Raw genomic sequence first — 24,822 nt, 5'->3', positions numbered from 1 at the left:
TACTTACTGAAAAAGTTCTTCACTCAATCACTGTGGTCAGCCGAGCTCTGCACTCCACCACGGACTGAATCTGACGCGACAACTGTAAGTCACGTGACAATTTACGTTCGATGTAGCAAACAGAAGTTTTCAGCGCATTGTCAAATATATAACTTCTGAGGAGCAATTTTAGAAGGGCCCAATCACTATATATTTTGGTTTTTGGGCGTAAAAATTAACAATAATCCTCGAGACTTGGCGAATATGTCCGTTTGAGTCTCGGTAACATGTATGTGGAGAGATAATACAGATATTATATGAAAATTAAGATTTAAATTTAAAAAAACCTCACTTCCCCCCATGGTTGACTTTTTATGCATCGAACATATAAACTGTCGATTTTGGAGTCCCTGATATCACCAATTTAAATCAGTTCCTGTGGTTGAAACCTGATATATGAGATTGTATTATCATTCCCTGTTGTGTCAATCTTTAACACTTCAAGAGGCACATCGGAAAGTATTGAATCATAGTCACAAACCGTTAAGGGGAAACAAAATTTTCTCCCTAAAGATGATTTCCCCCTATGGTAGATTTTTTCCGCATGTATATTCCCCCTAATCCTCAGATAGGTACATATATATATATATATATATATATATATATATATATATATATATATATATATATATATATATATATATATATATATATATATATACAGCTATACACACATATTCATAGTCATCAAGATAGGATAGCTTTTTTTAAAACTATTTCATCGATATGTCCTAAAACTTTCATGATTATTTATCACACAAAAATAAACAGGCTAACAAAATCTTTGTAATCACTACAAAATAATCACTGCTAGAACTCGTTCCTTTTTTTTAGTCATCATTTTGATCCATAGAAAAGAAACACAATTTTTGATAAGTTTGCAACATTTCTAAGTTTGATCATGGAGGTAGAAACACGCCTCCATGGTCAGAAACATCTATTACTACGCTGTGTACTGCATGCAGTAGTTTGACGATTTCAGGAACATGTCGTCGAAGAGGGCGCTCCACTCAAATCAACCGAAAGCGCTTCCAAAGGTCAAGTGAGGGCGCTTTTGCAGGCGACGAATAACCAGAACGACAAATATCTTTACAATGGTATTACGTAGCCCTTAATACACGGGACGTAGATCCTCCTGTTTAATATGTTACCGTTACAGCCAGCCGCCAATGTTATGAAACTCGCTTCACTCGATCACTTTTCGACTATAAGAAGTAATATACACATTAATTAATTTTCATGAATTCGCATCCCGAGATTTACAATGTGTCTTTGTGTAAAAAGTACATTCATACGCAGATCTACCCTTTCAATAAAGATGTAATCATATCAATTATTATACAATAGTAGATCCATCCACAATTATTTCAAAATGCCTGGAGGGGTGGGGGGTTGGTATTTCCGTAGAAAGTCATACGGATATCTGCTGCCCAAATGGATAAATTTATATCACGAAAAAATCCCTAAACATGGCCGACATTTCGTCATGAAAATTTTATCGATAACATGGTAAACGTCATACTTTAGAAATACCTTCAAGGCATCAGAATAAAGATAAATGACCCTATGATTGTGACTGGAAATTCCTTAAAACAATGGGCATGTTTTCGGGTTATACATGGGAAGATATTTTGAACTTGGGCCACTGGCCTCATACCACGGTCTGAAATTTTGTGGAGCCCCTCCCGCCATAAATACAACACCATTGGTCTACGTAGAAATATACTGCCAAACGTGACCACTTGCTTAAATCAGTTAAAATCAGTGATATAGAGAGCACGTGAGTTTAAAAATGGCTCGGCTTGTGCTGCGCCCTAGTCGTTTTTTCAGGAATTTTTTCATTCGAATTGAGAAATTACAGGGGGGGGGGGGTATGGTTATTGGGATTTGATGGCCAAGTTTTGGCCTATAACTACTAAAAACCAATTTTCAGTTTCTGCTTAAACTGTATAGTTATTCTGAAGATCTCGATATTGCTGAACAACGGTGTAAATCCCGGGGGTGATAATCCTAGGAAAATTGACTTATTGACAATGTAAGGAAAGACCTTGACCGTGCTTGCCATATCAATGTATGTATGTATGTATGTATGTATGTATGTATGTATGTATGTATGTATGTATGTATGTATGTATGTATGTATGTATGTATGTATGTATGTATGTATGTATGTATGTATGTATGTATGTATGTATGTATGTATGTATGTATGTATGTATGTATGTATGTATGTATGTATGTATGTATGTATGTATGTATGTATGTATGTATGTATGTATGTATGTATGTATGTATGTATGTATGTATGTATGTATGTATGTATGTATGTATGTATGTATGTATGTATGTATGTATGTATGTATGTATGTATGTATGTACTGTTTGTCGTCTGTCCGTCCTATTCTGTTCTTCCACCTGTCTATGATATCTTCAACTTTGCAAGGCGTCATTCTCCCGTGTCAGCATGCCACTATGTATATACATATACGTCTTGTATACCCCCGGTTACCATTCCTTCACACGTACATTACTTCAGTCAGTACCCCGTGTACGCATAGGCATCATACCTCAAATAGTCCTACACGGCTGTATTTACACACCCTGAAGCTGTATGTCATACAACCGTGGAAACCTCTCTCCCCTAATACATCAATACTAAGATTGACTATGAAAGTATCACCCACGCGGGTGTATGGATAAACACAAACCAGAACTTTTGTTGTGACATGTTGATATATTATGCTAATGAAGGAATGTTTGTTTAATATTATACTCAACGTAGGGTGACGTTTCCATGATCTTGCAGAGTACAATTTTAGGACATCCATTGTTTACACTACTTTGATTACACTGCGATTAATTTATAACTTAACAGCAATGTCCCCACTATATCACCCACTCAGTGTAATCTACCACATCGAACAATAATATAGTTTTAGTTTAAGTCAATCTTAGTAAGCCGAGACCTCGGTTTCCAAAGTGGTAAGTCATGGTGGTTTCTGGAGACTCAGTTTCACGACACGTTCGCAAATTAAATCTATTTTATCATTTGATTAATAACAATAAGTGCTTTCTGAGTCAGAATTTTTTCTGGATGAACTTGTAAATGTAGACATTGATCTAGCAAATATCCTAATCTACAAGCCTTTATCATTCTTCTTCCGAATCATTGCGTCGTTAGATCTCGTCACGATAATATCCAATCTCGTCTCGTCAATCATCCATATGCAATTTTTTTTAAATGACGTCATTTCTATGACGTCACAATCTTACAATATAGGTCGAGCGACTGGAGCCCCAAGTCACTCAGAATTATTTCGCATATATATTTGCGTGAATAATTTAACGGTCTTATCATTAAATTTACCTTTGAATGACTTTGAATGTATGCAAATTAGACCTCTTATATCAGTTTACTTTACTCAATTTCTAGGATTTTTGTACAGTATCTACATGCTGTAGTCAATAATAGAAACTAAGAAGAGCAAGTAGATTAGCAAGTCGTTATAATGCAGACCATTTTATTTGTACGAAGAGACAGCGAACGTTATGCTGAAGAAAATCGCGTAAACATATGTCGTCGTAAAACAACAGTCTCTTTTACGGCACCGTCCAAGATCACCCTCTCTTCAGTATTTAACCATTTATTTGTTCTAAATTTCCAACTATTTCTAAAAACTTTCCTTTACTTAAATTCCTGTCCATTTTCCATGATACTACTTAGTTTTGTTCTGACATATTTATGACAAAATATCTTACCACAATAACATTGCTACATTTTATTGTCTGACGCGGACAAAAAACCTCATAACATTGCTACATTTTACTCTGTCTCAACAAACAACTCATAACATTGCTACATTTTACTCTGTGTCGAGAAAAACCTCATAACATTGCTACATTTTACTGTCTCGACAAAACATTCTCTGACATTGTTACATTTTATCGTCTGACAGAAATGGAAGTGAAATTGTTACATTTTAATCCATGATGTGTCTGAAGTTAGTACGAATTTGTCGAACCAGACGAAAAAATGTTACTAAGAACTTTATTGCATCAGACGACCTTTTGCTTCTAGTCAACTGGCTTTCAATATAATTATAAAATATATTGCTCATTGTATCCACTGACATAACATGAATTCCTTAGCTTATAAATCTGGCATTTCTGCCTTCTTTTTAAGACTGGGTTTTTGGATAGCACTTTCACGGATCTCCGTGGGTTCACTGCTCAGCAATACTTCATCTTCATGATTATTACTCCAGGCATGGATCTAAAACGGCACAACTCCCTTTCATATTGCCCGACTCCCTAGGGGAGCATGACAATCCCTGCAGCTTCTTTAAGTGCATATGGTTAAACCCTTTCCTACCAAGTCTCTAACTATACATCAGGAATGATTTGGGCACAGTCGTGGTTCAAATCTTCTCAAAATTGACTTTAGCCATTCGAAAACAATTGGACCGTCATGCAAATATAAAATCCACCCTTGAGATTGAACATGCATAAAATGTTGAGATATATACTGCCTGGCTTGCCGTAAGAAAACGTTATCGAATAGGGAGTAGTAAAAACGAAATCAAACCATCACGTTTTCATATCACAATTTCAAGAAAGATAAATAAAATTATTGATCATGATCACCAAGTTATCTAGAATTAGTCTATTGGGTCTAATTGTCAAGATAGTCTTGAGGGCAAGTCAATCAAGATTACGTCGTGGTAATAACTATAGACCGAAAATTCTCAATTATTCCGTCTTCTAGCTGTTGGCATTCATTTTGCTTCGACAGCAACTTTACAAATTTCAATATTGGATATAATAAAGCTATTTATTAGTCGATTGTTAAAGTGGAACAAGCTGGGTATATAAACTATTTACTCAAGTAAAAATACTTACATAAAACCGTGATTGGGGTACTAGTATAATGTTAATGTCAATGCATTACAATTGTCTTCTGGCATTGTTAGAACAGTTGATTTCACAGTAAGGGTTTCCAGAACATGTACATTTTTTGCCACGTATGATAAATGACGTCATCAGATTGTTTATAAGTTATATATCTTAATACCAGGTTTGAGTTCAGTCAATTGATAGTGGTGGTTACGTGTGCTTCAGTATATACAATAATTCGAGTGCCTTTTAAATATGCAGTAAAAATTACACCTAAACACACTAAACTCAGTTGTTTCACTTTAAGTGGCCATTTCAAATGCCATCTAACTTAGTAGCCATACTGAATAAAGATTGCATTTACGTTAGCCCCCTTAGCTTGTTAGATCTAGAACCAAAAGACCATTTGCCAGGTCGACCACCAGAATGCCATCAAAGACATGATTCGATATATGAACATTATACTAGATCACGTTAATGTCAGCATATTTTATAAACCACGATTGAAATGATAAACAAATGCCTTTTTAACGTCATTTCATCAATTAGCAATGTCTTTACATTTATTTTACATGTAAGAACTTCACCTCAATTGGGGTTGGTTGGGGATACAATATTCAAACTTTCATTTAGTCAGTTATTGCTGTTATTTATGCATACATAGATACATACATAATACATACATACATACATACATACATACATACATACACATACATAATACATACATACATACATACATACATACATACATACATACATACATACATACATACATACATACATACATACATACATACATACATACATACATACATACATACACACATATACATACATACATACATACATACATACATACATACATACATACATACATACATACATACATACATACATACACATACATACATACATACATACATACATACATACATACACATAGATAGATAGATACATACATACATGTGACATACATACATACACACATACACATACATACATACACATAGATAGATAGATACATACATACATACATACATACATACATGCATACATACATACACATACATACATACATACATACACACATACATACATACATACATACATACATACACATAGATAGATAGATACATACATACATACATGTGACATACATACATACATACACACATACATACATACATACATACATACATACATACATACACACAGACATACATACATACATACATACATACACATAGATAGATAGATACATACATACATGTGACATACATACATACACACATACACATACATACATACACATAGATAGATAGATAGATACATACATACATACATGCATACATACATACACATACATACATACATACATACATACATACATACATACATACATACACATAGATAGATAGATACATACATACATACATGTGACATACATACATACATACATACATACATACATACACATAGATACATACATGTGACATACATACATATATACATACATACATACATACATACACACATACACACATACATACATACACACATACATACATACACACACATACATACATACATACACACAGACATACATACATACACATACATACATACATACACACATACATACATACATACATACATACATACATACATACATACATACATACATACATACATACATACATCTCACAGGGCGTGGACAGTGGCCAAAACAAATTAAAAGAGTACACATGTATTTATAATCAACATTTTCGTGTTTTATTATATACTCTGTACTTTGTTCTCCAAATTGTTAATTAATAGCTAACACATCATGTCAAGAGAAAAAGATGCCAGTCTGTATGGCACGATTTGATCGCATGCTACAATGGATGGCGGCAGCTGTGTCAGACACCCTGCCAAAGTGGGTTCTGCACATGTGCACAATCACAAAGTATGTTCTGCACATGCGCACAGTCACAGAGTGGGTCCTGCACATGCGCACAGTCACTCAGTCGTCTTCCGTACGGGGCTCACACGTAAGAGCAAAAAAAAAAAACCCCACAAAATAAAAACATCAGAGTTGAGACAAAAATTACAACCAAACAATACAGTCAGTTTCTGATTCCACAATGCATAGCTCATCAAGTGTTCTTTCCAAGGTGATAGTTTGTTTTCTTGTTATGAATTTCAGCCAAATTTGTCAAACGGCACCCACTTGTGATATTCTGCTGTGTTGAGAGAAATTCTGAATATTTTGACAAAAATATAGCCAGAAAGTCTAAAGATGTCTTTATCATATCCCATAATATAACCAGAAACTCATCCCTCCCCTCCCTACCCCCCCCCCCCCCCATCCCATAACCTACATAGAGTTTATTACAAAATGTATATCGTACACATGGCGCGCGGTGCATTATGGAACCGGAAACAGGCCTACTGTGTATTATTAGTACACAGTGCAATAAATTAGTATTTGTTACAATGCATTTTTCAACATTTTTTGTTACGTTTTAACACTACATACTAAGATCTAAATAATACATTCATATATCAAATATATGTCTTGTTATAATAGCTTGTTCATGAAGCTGCTTGAGTTATCATGCCCACAGGAAATTTGAATCGATTGTCAATTTTCAAGCCCCGCATAGAAGACACACTGTTTTTACTCTACGAAATCTACACAGTCACTGCCTATAGGCATACTGAAAAAAAACAAAAAACGAGAGGCCACATACAAAAAAAGAAAAGAAAAAGGAACAATCATACCAACACATATTTTGTTCTTAAAAGTCGAAACAAATGAGCATCCGATCTTTAACCCGGATGTCATGACATGAATTGATTTTTTTTGCTCTCTTTCCAAAAAAAAGTGTGGAAATTTAAGAGATTTGTTTCACAGAAATCGTTCTTATTTTGTTCTCGATGCAAGGTTTTTTTTTAATTGTTCTGCCAAGGGTTGTTGACCTATACTCAATGGATACAATATGTTAAGTATCTTGACCACGTGACCTGTTGTCAAGGTGACCGATACAGCGTGATTATGTACAAAATGATTCTAAGACACTACCCGATTTAACGAAGAATACTGTTCCAGCACGCATGCGCACGCATGCGCACAGATAAAAGTTACACAAGAAACATGGATCACAAAGTTAACAATATCATATCGTTCAAGTTCCAGACTGTATTTTTTTTTAAAGTTTTACAAACAATATGTCGACAAAAACACTCAGAACAACATCCAAACTTCAAGACATTATATCACTTGCAAAAAATTATACATTTTTCTCTTTTCGTCCACATACAGTCAAAACACCGAATTTTTGTCCATTTTTTGGTTCAAATGTTGCATTTCAACAAGTTCCCCCAAAGTTAATACAAATTAAACCAAATTGCTGGGATATTACACAGGGGAGAATTAAAAAAAAAATGTAATAACGGTATTAATCATACCCCTACATACAACAAAACTATTTCTCCCGCCATACTCATAATTTGAGACCGAAAATTAAAAGCCTACATTTTTTGCTCAAACGCAATATAGCGATCATACCACTGACTTCATATATACTTATATTTTATGAATATTAAATTATTGCCAACATGATCGTCATGTTTGCACAAAAAAAAGAGAAAAAAATGAGTCACTGACTCTGTTTTTTTTAAAAATTTGATAACCGTTAATAACATTCTGGAATGCAACCATGATAATAATATAGAGCTAAAAAGTTATGCACATGCGCAGTGACAGCAAGACAGGCAAAATTCCTCTTTTGTCAGTGTAACTTGTCAGTTGCGATAATATTCGCTCCATGGTAAATTCTTCAAACGATTGTTACACACAAAAAAAAGCAAATAAAAAAATGAAATAAATTCAATAATTCAACTTCTCCAATTCCAGATAAAAACAACGGGCACTGCACATCTTATAGGAGAGTCCAAAACGAAAAACTATACAAATCTAGAGACAAAACACGTTTCTAAGAATACAATTAAATGTTTTTTTTTGTTTAATGTTCAACGAGTAGTGTTGATTGTCTAAAACTGAAGCACAACAGTCTCTGCTCGCTTGCTATGAACAGACTACATCAAAAAAAGTCCATAACTTTGATTAACGAAGGTTATATCAGTCATGAGGGATATTTTTTTTCTTTTACCTCCAAGCCCGTCACCACCACTGTAAAAATACACATCCTGTTCACTCGACTTAGGACGTTGAAAATGCTGAACACCGGCTGCACATAAGCATTGAAATGATTAGCAGCTTTACGGCTGTGATGTAAGGCAGTAGCTACTACGCAATATTGTCTGTCCTGCAATATTATAGAGGGCGCTGTTAAGAGACACCATTTTTTTTAACTTCCGGAGTTAACTCTTTATGTGCATTGGCAGAGAGCTGCTCAAGATATTTACAAGCAATTCATAGATATCGATCTTGGAATTTAAAAAAAATACTTTCTCGATTGTCTTGTCAATGATTTCCTTGCTTTAATATTGATGTTCGAAATTCAAAATGGCGACTGAAGAGCGCCCTCTAGAGCACACAATATGCTGATGATTGTAATACAGAACCACGAATAAGTCAGTAAAATATGTTTAAGGTAAAAATTGATCATGTTTATGTTTGCCGGTTGTTATGCTGATCAAAGCACGGACGGATTACGTCATTGCTAGCAAGCAGCTGATTGGATAGAGAAATATACTCTCTTGATTTCCCAGCATTCAGTGCAGCATATAAGTCAGATAACTCTGAAATGTTGAGTAATTTTCTACATGCCACTTAAGCAATCCCATCAGATCTTGTAACTGATGTGAGATCGGGGTATAGAGCGCCCCCAATCTTTGATACAAGTGACATACCAGAGTTACCGATTGAGTTGTATAAAAAAAATTAAGCAATTTATGGTCACACCAACAAAATACAATGTAATATCAATCACCCGGTGAGTTTAAAAAAAAACCAAGCGGTTTAAACGAAGAAAAAGGGTGATTGTACCAGGTTATGACGTTGTATCAGTAGTAATGCATGCAAACAAAATGTTAAAATTAGAAAATTACTATATATATAGCCGCTGCTTTAGCTAGAAATGTGATTGTCAAAGCAGTTATAAAATGTACGTCAAAATAAAATTCAAAGAAAACAAGTCGTTCTTGTCAAGATATCCACGAAATAAAAATTTTGCCAGGTCTTGCTATCAATGCGCTTGCAAGTTTGAAGTCAGTCCGAACATTCGGGCATCATAGTCGGAACTCTTCGGTAGACATCGGACTACAAACGAAACATCTCGATGACATCCGAGTACATGTATACAGTGCATAGTTGCCCAACCCGAACAGTGTTGAATGATTTCCGAATGAATACAACACTACAGTGTTCCTAAAACGGCAGAGATACTTCTTCTTCTTTTATTTTTATACAACGTCTTGTTTTCTATTTTCTTCAGACGTCTTCTCGCCACTGTTTTTATTAGAGTTCGAATCTAACTTAGCACCAGAGGATGAATGCTGTGCAGTCACGCTAGGGAATGCTTTTTCTTGATACTTCAACATCTCCGTGAAATAATTCTGTATGGCTGTGAGGGCGGCACACATGGCCGGAGTCCCGAAACCGTGAGTTATTAGACTAAAATGGGTGAGACAGCGTTGTATGGCCGGATCTAGTATCACTTGTGGTCTTGTGTTACCCAACGGTGAACGGTCCTGACTTAGCATATCTTGAAGTTCTTTGCAAACTTGTCTGTTGATGTTTAAAAAAAAATACACGTGATTTAGCAAGGTTAATATAGTGAAAGATTGTTTCACGTTTGGTGAATCTCTTCGATCAACGGTGTTGCAGACCATGACTAAGTGTCTTATAAATCCATATCACCCAAGCATCGTTCGACTCGACAAAAAATCTTACTAACAGCGCTACATTTTCCTTGCATGCGATACCATTACAGGCGAAATGAAGTTGCCTTGGTGTTTTCCTGCGATAGGATGTTTTTTTTAAACACAGAGAACAAAAGAAATGAATATAGAGATGTCGCACACAGTGTGGATGTAGAAGTAGACAAGTTACCTTATTGATTATATCAGTTAGAAAGTAAAACACTTGAAGCTGTTAAAATCATCAAGTACGTGTGTATTCTTTTCAGCATAAACCTGTTTCGATTACATTAGCAAGTTTATCAATTGTCATTGTGATTCGGTAAAGGATCCTGCTATGTGTGTGTTTTGTCTCTGTTGTTGGTAGTCTGGAGTGTCTATCTGTGTACACTAAACACACCACGAGTGAAACACCAAGGTAACTTTATTTCTCCTGTATCTCAATTTAACTTCTTATATTTCCATCAAAATTTGTGTATAACCTTTTTTGTCTTTCTATAATGTTAGTGTTTCTGAACTCTTTGTTGTTGTTGTTGTTGTTGTTGTTGTTGTTGTTATTGTTTGGATGCATGGGGAGCGTGATCTTAGCCAGCATCGTCTCATTTTACTACAGAAATGTATTTATAATAAAATGTCAAAAAATGCAAAACTGTTTGTGTGTGATTTCTTAGAAAATACAGAACTCAAAATATAAAGGAGAAGGAAACTAAAGACCAAAAGTTCGAGAAATTACAGGTCACTCACTTTGCTGCTAACACCATGTTTCGTCTGGTTTGTTGTTCGGTGGGATCCGAATGTTGTCTGGCGATATATTCTGCTAACTGTCTTGCAGGGAATTCTGTTTCACTAACATAACCAAAATCTCGAGCTAAGTGTACAGCTTCTCCTGGAGACAGTAAAAGAATGAAAGATGTTTATTTAACAAAAATTCTGTACTTTTGACTCGTTACATACCATGAAATATATACATATTTATACGGTTTGTCAGACGACATGAATCCTTTCCAATTTGAAATACAAAATGGAGGACATCTTTGTATACTTTACGCCCTCTGGTGATGAGATTCGAGGTGGAATAACCATTGGTTGCCTGGCACACATTGTATTCACAACGTTTCCTGTGAATTACACCGGCATATCACAAACAAACAGAAAATCGTCTAACTAATACCCAATGCCTTGGTTCCCACCATCTTCGTTCATTTCCATTTCTAAACTAATTCTCCAAAATGTCACCACAAACACCACACACATGTATACATACATACATACATACATACATACATACATACATACATACATACATACATACATACATACATACATACATACATACATACATACATACATACATATATACAAACATAATACATACATACATACATACATACATACATACACACACACATACATACATACATACATACACACACACATACATACATACATACATACATACATACATACATACATACATACATACATACATACATACATACGCAGACAGACTCACAAAGTTTATAAAATGCTAAAAATGTCGAACACCGTTGTCTACAATTGACACAAAATGAAAATACAGATTAAAAGAAGTCCTGTCTGATTATCCTTATAATTTTGCGCCAGTCCGATTCATTTTTCAGTTCAATCGTAGCAAAAGAAGACACACTTCTCGAATCATGTTATAGTCTGACTAATAAAGACATTTGACGTCACACTGCCTCAAAACTGTTAACTCTACAATTAACCTTTATCAGTATCAAAAATGTTCCCGCCAAATTCAGTCGAACATATTTTTTCCGACCAAAAATATTTTGTCACTTTTCAGCGTTATTTTGGCGCAAATTCATTTAAATGCTACACATCAATAAAATGACCCTATTTGAAAAATTACAGCACTTTCAATAATAATCTAAACCCAGACTCTAAAAAAAAGCGAATGTTTTATTCATCCATAAAGATGCTCTATGCATCATCCAATTTTATTTCATTTAACAAAGTTCACTTCCCTAATGAAAAGTTTGCGTGTTGTCTCAAATGAGTCCTATTTCTCGTGTGGCAACTTTGATATCGAAATTTTCTTTCGCGCCATTTTCGCTCAGTAATTGCCAATTAACTTTGCGATACTAGGGGACCAATCTTGGAATCGCACAATTTAAGACAATTCGCACCTGATAAAATGATCGGCGTGGTATGAATACCAAAAACTGTTTATTTATCTCCCTTGTGGTCGCACGAGGCGTTAATTCGATCAAATTTCGATGAATAAACTGGCACCCAGAAGTACGGAGAGAATCATTATCTAACTCACAAGTGCTAATTCTTATGAAACCAATTTGCGCGCAAAAATGAAAATTTTGATGCAGCGGAAATCTAATTCTTTTCGCAGAGCAAGCTGACGTGAGAAGACGTTTCAGTAGGTCGATACTGTTTAGGGAATGAATCTAATACCTCATTGGTTTCCCGCCTTTTTAATCCTTGCGGTACCTCAATGCTTGTCAGTCATAAACGGTGTCTTTATCTCGCATCTCTGACTAAAGCGAATTCAATGTCTACCCCCTCCATTCCGGGTATTGGATGCACTCTGTATCTCCCCATCCCATCCGTCTGTCTGTCTGTTAGTCTATCGCCTTTTCCCATCGTTTTTCTTTCGTGCTTATCTCCGTTATTCCAAGATCATATTATTTATCGGACTCTCTCATTCTACGAGTCTGGTTGTCTTAGTGTCTTTCCTACCCATACTACAAAATATATCTCTAGCAATTGCTCTCTCTCTCTCTCTCTCTCTCTCTCTCTCTCTCTCTCTCTCTCTCTCTCTCTCTCTCTCTCTCTCTCTCTCTCTCTCTCTCTCTCTCTCTCTCTCTCTCTCTCTCTCTTTATAACCTGCAATAATTTGTGCTTATTTACTAAAAAGTACATACATACATACATACATACATACAGACAGACAGACAGACAGACATACATACATACATACATACATACATACATACAGACATACATACATACATACATACAGACAGACAGACATACATACATACATACATACATACATACATACATACATACATACATACATACATACATACATACATAGATGAAGAGAGTGAGAAAGAAAGCATTTTGCTAACTGTTAAATATTGATGCGAACTGACGTATATCCTAAGTAAAACCTCGTAAGAGATTTGATTTTCAATTCTCAAGATGCTATCCATGTATAAATACAAGTAATCATTTATGTACACTTTGTCATTATCTACGCCCAATTTGTTTGGAAATGACATACCCTCTCCACTCGTCTAATTCCAGACGTCCGCCGAGCTTCACATGCAATATCACTCAAAATTGATTTTGTTATCAAAGCTCGTCTTTCGGCTTTTCTTGTGAACACGTCAAATAAGATACAGCAGGCTTGTTCAGTTCGAGTGTTTTATCTTTATTTCGTAGTGCCTAATTTGCATATAAATGAGGTTCATGGGTCAAAGGTTAAACCAATTCACCTCAAGACCGTCCTGAACATGTTCATGAAATGGGTTTTTCAATTTCACCATATATTTGGAGAAGGTAAGTTTATCAAATTGCTTTCGAGCCGACTTTGAAGTTGTCAAACTTTAATTTTACTTTGTCAAAGAAAAAAATAATTCGAGGGAATGTAATTGAAGGAAATCTGCCGGCATTTTTTGATTTGTGTTTGACTGGAAAATTAAAAAACAGAATCTATTACTTTTTACAATACAGCTACGTCAAGTAAACAAGTTATTTTTGTAAAGGCAAACTTGACAAGGAAAGTACAGCCCATGTCGTAAAAAAAATCGCGTGAACGAGACCGAACGAAAGATGTGCTTGACTTGACAGTCGTCTGTCACTGGCGAGTATTCGATCACTTGGAGTTGACGACATTTATAGTCGTGTCACGTGGTGCTAATATCTTTCGCTTGGTTGAGTTCTAAATCAAATTGTATGAATTGAGAAAATTATAGCATAATCAGAGGCACTTTGCTCAACACTATTGATGTGTTGTCATTTTACATCATCTCTAAAATTCCAATAATTTTCTAGGCTATCATTGGTCGGCATACTTTTTTTTCATGTCATGCACACATTCTGCTTGTCTACCGCTCAGTAATCCTACGTCGCTTTTTTTTTACACAAGTAAGAACGACGCGCCAATAGGTTGACGATATCACATTTGTTCGTGGGTGATTTATACATCCAACAAAAGTTGCCATAATTGCTCTAAATATGCCCATAGGAACCGAGCAATATTTACTAACATTAAATATTCATCGACAGCTTGCAAGTCCCCGATTCAACTCGGCGGCCATGATGGATTAAGGCTGTGGAGGGGCGTGGCGACGACAATATTTCATTACGTGTTACTGTCAATGAAGGCGTCTCGCTGCTTGCTGCGTACAACAAAACGATCTATAGGGTCGATTTCCAGAGAAAAAAAATGACACTTTTCTTTCCACTTCTGCCGTTAATTTTTGATATGATTGTCGAGATAATGAAACTAAAGTGTCTCTACACGTGCCTATGAAATTGTGTGATATGTCAAAACCGGTCAAAGAGTTGCATACAATCTAAACTCCCTAGGATTGTGACGGTGTTGTTGTGAATGCTGTGGGAAGGACTTCCCCTCATCAGCTGTCACGTAACGTAACAGATGGACAAAATCAGGAAAATTGTGAAAATATTTGACAAAAACACTCCCATCGTCAACAACTGCAAACAGCGTATTGATTTTAAAACGATAATATTCATGCTGCAAAACTTTGGCGGTTGTTAAATTTCAGTAATCTAGGGAGTCAAACAAGTGGATAAAATGAATGAAGATTGTGTCAGTAGATTTTCAAAAACGTGTTTATCATTTAGGTGTCATTTTATCATATCATACATCATGAAGCTGTACACACTGTATATCCGATTTATCAAGCTACTTTTATAACAATAGCAGTGTCGCTTTATCGTTTACATTAGAAGTAATATCCACTGTCAAGTTCAACACCAGTTTATGTAGCAAGGTCAATCATGGGCAGAAGCTTTACAAATTGTCAACAAACGATTGATCAAACGATACATTAAATCGACACGCATGGAAAGTAACAACTCTGATAAACCTAACCTCAAAGGCGCACTGGGCCTACTACTGTCGTCAACTCAACTTTCCCGCCAAACTACTACACGTTAAAAATCTAGAATTCTGTGATATTTTCAACAAGAAAATCAGTCATCTGACATCATTTAACATCATTTTCACCAATTACTCTCGAAGTCAAGTTTCGTTTATAGATTTTGTGACAAACATGACCTCAACGACGAATTGATTCCTCCGTGGTATGCCAAATTTCCCGTCAAATTATTACTTACGAAAACTTATAATAATTTTCACAGATTTAACCAGTAGGGTTGAAAACTTAAAATCATCACAATTTACACACTCTCAAATAAAGTCTAGTTCATAAAATCTGGTACGTGTCATCTCCGTGTAGCCGTCAGCTGAATTCCCCGCCTTATTTAAAGCGAACAAAAATTCATTTTTTAAAAAAAGAATTCCCTATAAAAGTATAGTTATCATTTTTTTACATTGTGATTTCATAAACAAGAAGTGTAGATCATGGAATTTATATTCGACAACCCTTTATCTCTGGCATCACTTAGTTCTGAGAAAACCGCTTCACTTTCAATGCATGTACCTACTTTTAAGGTTCTCTCAAACTACGGTGGTGAGTACAAAGGCAGAAAGCGGGTAAACCACAAATACCTCGTTGAATCAAAGAAAACGACATTCAATCGATAAAGTGGCACAGGTAAGCTTATACTTAATTTGACCGATTGTAATCTGCGGCATCACTTTTTTTCTTTTCTTGACTATGCTCCTTAAACTATACAAAAAGTCGATTTAATTAGAACGTGGGAAGAGAAAGCTGTCCCGCAAATAGATAGAGAACTGGTACGAATCAATTTGAGAGCAAAAGGTGCGGGCAATAGTTCATCAAATCGACCTATCACTGTAGTATTGAATGGTAGTCTGCTATTTGAGTGCCCCGCTTCTATTATAGATAGCAATTTCCTTTCTTCGCCTGCAAAGTTATAAATTTACCCCTACGCGAATGAAGGGCAAGATCTGTTCACTGTGTGACACAGAAATTGTGTAATCGGAGATCAGCTGAAGAGCTAGGGTAAAGACTTATATAAATTTATATTTTTGACGAGTTAATACCACGCAGCTTTAGATGACACATGTGTATAGAATTGTCATCGTTAGAAGTAGTCTCCCATCCCTTGTAAACCTATATCTCGATCGGTTTCAATTTACTCCTTCACAGTTATAACAAATTAAGTTCAATTTTTATGACATTTTGGTGAATTTGATTAACTTCTAAACTATAAATTTGATGTCAATTCATAACTAAAAGATCTTTTAATAGTATTCTTGCATCAATTTATGGTAAACATTAAAATTTCACAGAAACGACAATTTTTGTACAAAATACTTATCGGCGGGAAAATGATATTTTGGTAAAATTTGATAACTTTTACACTGAGCCTTATAATTTTGGTTTAAATAAATAATTAAGAGATACTTCAATTATTGCAGTCTAAAATGATCTTAAATGTGTTAAAATTTCACAGAAAACGACAATTTTTGTTCAAATATTGTTGGCGGAAAAATGATACTTTGGTAATGTTTAAATAACTTTTACACTATAATTTTGGTTTAAATTAATAATTAAGAGATATTGCAATAATTTTAGTCTAAAATGAACTTAAATCTTTTACAGACAAACGACAATTTTTGAAATAACTTTGGTTGGAAAGGGGAAAAGGTTTGACTCAACACGACCAATAAATAAGCGCTTTACTATCCACAATAATTGATGAAGATATAGAGCTTAGCAAAGTTCATATTCTTGCTCCTACTGTTTTATATCTATTAAAAATGTAGTTAAAAAGCTAAAAAGCTTCTACTATCACAGGACATAAAGTTTTGTAGTGTATGTCAACCTACATAACGACGACATTCTATTTACCCAGTCGCCACAATGTCTAGATATTTTTTAAGAGGTGGAATAATGACAAATTTCTCTCCAGTCTACGGAAAGATTTGTTTTTGCCAACCACAATTAAATTACATTGTTGGTTTTATCAAATCTATACGATAATACATCACCAGATTGCATGGCGATATTTAACCGTTGAGGGCGCTATGTTCAGTTTGATTTCACCGTTGACAGTTTTTGACGATAACAAAAAAATACGAGCTTTAGTTGTTTCATGCCATCAAAATTAATGTTCGTTGGGTGGCCATTTTTCAACACTTTTTCGTCATGGGGGAAGACTGGTACGCTAAACCCAATGCAAAAATTGTAAGGTTGGGTTCAGTATGTAGGGATGATTGATGGTAACGTTGCGACTCAAAGGGGACGGTATAAGCCATGATACGAATATCGTCCACTTAAACGCTCAATACTAGTACTTGCTCGTAATCGGTTGAAATTGCTGCACTAAAAGTTCGATTGATACATCAGGGCTGATGCATTCAGAGCCTCCGAGGTATAATTAGCAGCGCCATTACCGGTGCGGTGCTTAGAGATCGCCATATACTAAAAATTACTCAATTCGGAGTCGGGAAAACTACCAAATACTATTCACTCAAAATTTGCTGAATATCGAAAAAAAACACCTTTTGACAATGTTTAATCAATTTGGGTATCTTAAACTGATGACGTGGCTTACGTAGAGTTACGCACGAATAGGACAGAATCACGACAAGCCTGTTCAAAATTGAAAATTGGAAAGCTAGGCAGATGGTCTCTCGAACAAAGGCAAAACGGGACCCGTTGTCTACAAACTTCGATAATAGTCAGATAGTTAGGTACGAGGAATTGGAAAGCCGTTAAAAAGGAATACCAAACCTGGTAGCGGCCTTTGCTATTGAAAAACAATCAAAAATTGCTCCCTCGTCCCACACACATACACAATACCGACTCTAGTTGAAAATTGGCTTTACATTGCGGTAGGTGTGGACTCAATGTCCCTCAATGGTAGTATACATGTCAGTTTTTGTGTTGACGATGGTTTTTCTGTTGTGGGTGCCATTATTGTTAGCTTGCTATGAAGTCAATGATCGAGTGCGAACAGCTGAGACACAACGTTTTGCTTAATAAAGAGTTGAATCGAAAGAGACAACCGGATGGGTGTAAAGTTGAGTCAATGCATTCAAATCTATTGAAAAGGTCAACCATTCTGTGTTCTAGTTGACTACAGAGTGGGCCGGTCACACACTGTTGAAAATACAATGGTGGAAAAGTTACGAGGACAGCAGGTCAGCTGTTTAGAATCAGCGTTCCAAACGACAAAAAAAAGTGACAGAGACGCGAATCGTCGTTGTCGTAAACCGAGGGTCACAGCGTTTCATTTTTTAACAAGTTTTCGGATGGAGAATTTAATTCTAAAGAACTGTCGTCAGAAACAGTCCCGCCAAAAAATGGAGTTTGGTTGCGACATAAGCTGAAAATAGGACATGTAGGTTTGTCGATTTATCAGCATGACCTACCCAGATTTGAAAGTCTATGTCGGGCATACGGATTGGGAAGTCCCTGTGTTCATAATATAGGGTCTGATTTATTGGCGGTTCATTCAAACGTGCACATTTTAATGACAATTTCATGCAGTTGTACGGGTAGTAGCGTGGGTGTGTTGGTTTTGCTGTACCGACACCTCCTGGTGACAATATCGTCAAAAAACTTGCACCTCTCGTTTCCCGCCTAAATTTCACTGGTCGTCTGCAACTTTACTTCCCGCCTTTTTTTTTCATTGTACTTGACGGAAGATCACGGAACCAGCCAGCTGCAGTGAATTAGCCATACCTTAGTGAAACTGTAGCCCGTCTTTTCATTGTTAATGTACTATTTCAAACCGAAATCACCAGCCAAACAAAATTATGCATGTTTCTCTACCGTAACAAGTTGTGCCATTAAACCGGACAATATGGTTTCTGTTGAACTGAGCCGCGTAACCGATAACAACGTTTCGTCATAATGAGTCCGAATGATGTAACGGGAAAGAATAAGCATTGACTTAATAGTCAATGCACAGAAACAAGAAAAGCGATTTATTAAGGAGAAAACGTGTATTTGTGGTGATATCACTGTGTGTTTCCCCTTGTTCTCCGTCGCTTGTCTGTATCTCTGATGTTACAGGCAGTATTTTAACATCAAAATTCTCGCCAAGGATGAAATAAATGTCACTCTGAGCGTATTGCTCGTGTCAAATGATAAGACAAAGCTGTATTGGGAGACTGAATCGAGGAAAGTGATCTGTTCTATTTTGTTTTAGTAGACACACAAAAAGTGGTAAGGGTTTTTTTATACGTCCATTTGTCTTCGTTGGCGCGCTGACACTCGCAGTGAATGGGAGAAGCCACATGGGAGCATGTCCGAAACAACGCTGATTTTGTTCCAATAAATACTGAAACGAAACAAATTTGCAAATGCAACGAAACGTCAAACAGAGGTGAAACCTAATACGTATGGACATCAAGAAAAAACAATAGACTGAATGGATGGCAGCAAAACGAAACAGCAACGATATGGCGTTCAGAATTCATCCTGCTTGAGGCCATGTGAGTGATATCCATTCTAATTAGAACTACAGCCCTAAATTTGCAGTATTTCTAAATAGAATTGTTCAAAAAAACCAAGGCAATTATTACAAACAGCTTATATCAACTCCGGTATCACTTCAGAAAACTAACATTGGTTTTTGCAACTGTTTTTGTTCAATTCAAATATTTTACTGAAAACGGATCACCTGACGCTCAGTTAACAACAATATACAGGAAGTTAGACAGGAATTGTTTGGAGTTATTTTTTTTTTCTTATTTTCTGAAATTTGAGTGAAATATTTGATTAAGCATTTTGTTTTTCGTTTTTTCATGTATCGAGGAGAAGAAAAGAAGGTTCTAAAAAAACAGAAAAATACAAAACGTCGAGTTAGTATGTAGTGTTTGGTAAATGAATATTTTTTCGACCGCACTTGATATCTTTTTTTTGGTTTAATCAATTTTGAAATTTCAAGATAAGCAAGAATTTGACTAAATTTATCAGTTTACTTTTTATCTACTCGGAGAGGAGAGGGGAGAAGAATTGAATTTAAAGGTAAGACACTCTGGAATGTGAGCATTTGTGATGTAAAAAAAATGAATGTTGTCTTATTTGTCAGTTGTTCAACTTGTGTTTTTTTAACTTCAAATTTTGTGCCAAAGGGCAATATATGAGGGGTAAGTTGTTGAATTGAAAAAAATAAAGGACAAACTCAGAACGCTGGGTGACCATTTATGTCTTGTAATGTTACGACCGTAAACGTAAAACAGTTTTGTGTATTTACAGTGAAATACGACACACGAGGCGGACAAGGCAACTCATGAGTGATGCGATGAAACGGGACAGGTTGATTTCCTCGGCGGGTGCTCCAGCGAAATTACCGGGAAAATGATCTGCTATACGGCTGAAATTGGGGAATAAATATTCCGGTGACGTGTAACTCAATACGACGTTTCGTCGACAAAATACAGAAGAAGGTTGAGCGTGTTCATTAAATTGCCTGACCCTTCTGCCACTTCGTGTGTTTTTCCGCTACCGACCTCGCTGAGTATGCATCCATCTCCAATGAAGCCCCCTAACTCACTATTACATTACAAGTTACAGGTAGAACAATTCGGATAAAATGATCGCGTTAGTACATATTTGTTTGTCTAATTATTGTACTTTTATTTGACGATAAAAATGGGTTAATTAATCAAACCACCGAGGACATTACAGGAGGTTTTTTCTTCCCCTTAGACAATTCAGCAACTTTATTTTATTTGAAAAAGGAGACAAAAGTAGGAATCTTGGCAACAAAATAGGCACCGGAAACATTAACAACTTTATCTTGCGCTTCCTCCCCAGCCCCTCCCAACAGCCACCACCCCACAACCAACAACACAGCCACCCCCCCCCCAAATATTGCCACAAACACAACCATCGTCCCAACATCACCCCCACCACAAAATCATCCCACATCATGACATCCAACTACCATCACCTTCATCAGTATGAAAACCCACATTCCACACTGGATATTTATTTGTACCTCGTGTTTTGAGACCAATTAATGCACGTGCAACGCGAACTTTAATTTAACAAGTTTGGCATACCTTTCCTGATAATATATATATTTTTTAATTATCAAATTGCAGTTTAATATATTTATACAACAACAAAAAACCACAAATCTTACAATCTTGACCGTGGTGATACATAAAGTTGCGCAAAACCCAGATACAGCTTAAGGTTCGGTTTTAATCAAGGATAATTAATTGGTGCGAATTGAGTGGTACGAACAGTCAGGAATAGCCAATTAATAATTAACGTGCTCCTGTTCAAACACGGGAAGTATGAAAGGTTCCCGGAACAGCTCAGCTGTTTGTCGAGACCAGTCTGTTGGCAACGGTCAGACCCGCATATCCACATCCGAATAAATCATCCCATCACAGTGGTTAACACAAGCACGATAATAAATCATACATATTGCAAGCCGAACATAAAACGTCCGAATGATAGATTTCTACAACTATTAAAAACGTGAAATTTTCCGCGTTAACTGACATACGATACATCAAATGTGTCCATTTCTACCAATTATGCAAATGTCAAAATTAAAAGCCAACGTATCAAATTAAAAATGGACAATAAAATTTATCGAAATTCACTAGGTAATTTGTTTCTTTTATTATACAGCAGATTTTATGGTCTCTTGAATAAATATTGCCATAAGCTCTGATGTTATGACATTGTGTTTAGCTATAAATAGGGACTGTCACTGAGAATAGCCTGAATGGAGTGTGGACGTAAACGCTCCGAGCACATTTGCCAGATATCATCATATTTTTATATACTTAGAGATTTACGTGTAAATAAAACGTGTTATACAGTCAAGTCTTAAATAAATACACAGTTTTACTGAATCACCTTTGGACTTTCAGTTACAGTGTATATGTATATGTGTAAAAATGTGAATTAAATTTACAAGAATTAAATGATATTTTTAATCTAAAATTGGGTTAGGCAACTATAGGAGGTCACGGTTAGAAATATAATGATATCTCTATCAGAGTCCTTGCATTTATAGTTATAGCATAGTATAGTATAGTATAGTATAGTATAGTATAGTATGGTATAGTATAGTTATAGTATAGTATAGTATAGTATAGTATAGTATAGTATAGTATAGTACAGTATAGTATAGTATAGTATAGTATAGTATAGTATAGCATAGCATAGCATAGCATAGCATAGCATAGCATAGCATAGCATAGCATAGCATAGCATAGTATAGTACAGTATATATATATATATATATATATATATATATATATATATATATATATATATATATATATATATATATATATATATGCAAGACAATAACTAGACAATACAATAACTATTGTCTTCAGTATTTAAAGTGTAGAAGAACTTGATTTGTTTGACAGAACTGGAGACCCACCGATGAAGAGGAGCTCAGTCTCTTCGAAATATTTGGGTTAGAACTGTATGGTTTATGATATTATTTATATATAGAACCTCGGTGTAAGTTATATATATATATATATATATATATATATATATATATATATATATATATATATATATATATATATATATAAAGCATACACATACATACATACATACATACATACATACATACATACATACATACATACATACATACATACATACATACACAAACACACATACATATATACATACATACATACACAAACACACATACATATATACATACATACATACACACACATACATACATACATACATACATACATACATACATACATACACACACACACATACATACATACATACATACATACATACATACATACATACATACATACATACATACACATACATACATACATATGCTATTCAGTATACATCCTATAAGTTGTCGAGAACACGCCAAAGGTGAATTGATACACATTTGATGTGCCAGACACGAGACAGGGATGGCTTTGCCTTGCAGCTCTAATAAGACAAACGACAAAGGTTGGCAGTAAAATAGAGTCTCTGTATTGACGTGTATGACCTAAAGGAGAAGTAAGTTCACCTCTATGTGAGAGGTGGTAATCAAATCATCAGGTCCCGGTAGCAAGGACATCTAAATCATCCAGTCATTGGCCCCGAGAAACAAATAGCAATTCTTCTCTTTTTTTTCAATCTGTCAGTTGTTTTTGTTGTCTGTGTTTTTTATCTCTGTAATCAATCCATACCGTCTTGTCTTGCGATGTCACTTTCTGCCGGAGTGACGTATTAGCGCTGAAAGCACAGGGCCGATGAAGTGTTACACTCGATTGGGCTGGAATGGGTCAGTACAGAGAGTTTACAGTTCGGAATGTTGTAGTGTCAAAATAAGGCCCTTTTATCTTCTTGATCTTAAACTTAAACTTAACTTAAACCACCACTTACTGAGACGACTGAACTACACGTTCATTTTTTTGGTACTTTGGTAGTTGTTGAGTTTGGGGAATCTACGGTACGAAGCTCAGTTTGAACCATACCTATTTTTTTTGGAGATTAAACTATTTGACGGACCGCTTTATCCTGTGTTCTATAGCTTTCCAATTAAACTTGTAATTACAACGTTCAGTTCACTATAATTGTATTCAATCGATTCATGATCTTCTTTCAAGGCAACTAATGTTGACTTTTAAAGACAAATGAGAGATTTCAAACGAGTGCTTTTAGAGTTCATATGTCCGTATAACTAATAAACAGGGTTACCCAACCAATGCTGCCCATTGGCAATAGTCAACAACGTACACTACAGGAAAAAAAAATAACCTCGATGACAAGGTTGCGTGACAAGACACTTCAGCATCGAAAAGCTATCTCTCTGTACGTGAAAAGAACAAGGAGAACGAATAAATTGGCCACCTATCAAACCGTCCGAGTT

General features: G+C 35.5%; 1 protein-coding gene across 2 annotated transcripts in view; it reads right to left on the bottom strand.

Moving 5' to 3' along the window:
• Positions 1–6,710: 6,710 nt before the first annotated feature.
• The window catches only part of LOC144445440 (transcription factor AP-2-epsilon-like), an 86,678-nt gene continuing 68,566 nt past the window's right edge, over positions 6,711–24,822 (bottom strand). For both annotated transcript variants that reach the window (XM_078134985.1, XM_078134986.1), the window contains 2 exons: positions 11,548–11,689; positions 6,711–10,672 (listed from right to left, as the gene is read on the bottom strand). In XM_078134985.1, coding sequence (XP_077991111.1) covers positions 10,348–10,672; positions 11,548–11,689 — 467 coding nt within the window. In that variant the 3' untranslated portion in view covers positions 6,711–10,347. The remainder of the gene's footprint in view (positions 10,673–11,547; positions 11,690–24,822) is intronic.

The sequence above is a fragment of the Glandiceps talaboti genome, chromosome 14 (assembly GCF_964340395.1).
Source record: "Glandiceps talaboti chromosome 14, keGlaTala1.1, whole genome shotgun sequence".
Classification (NCBI taxonomy): Eukaryota; Metazoa; Hemichordata; class Enteropneusta; family Spengelidae; genus Glandiceps; species Glandiceps talaboti.
Note: the sequence above shows the minus strand (reverse complement) of the source record. Positions and strands in the feature narration are given on the sequence as shown.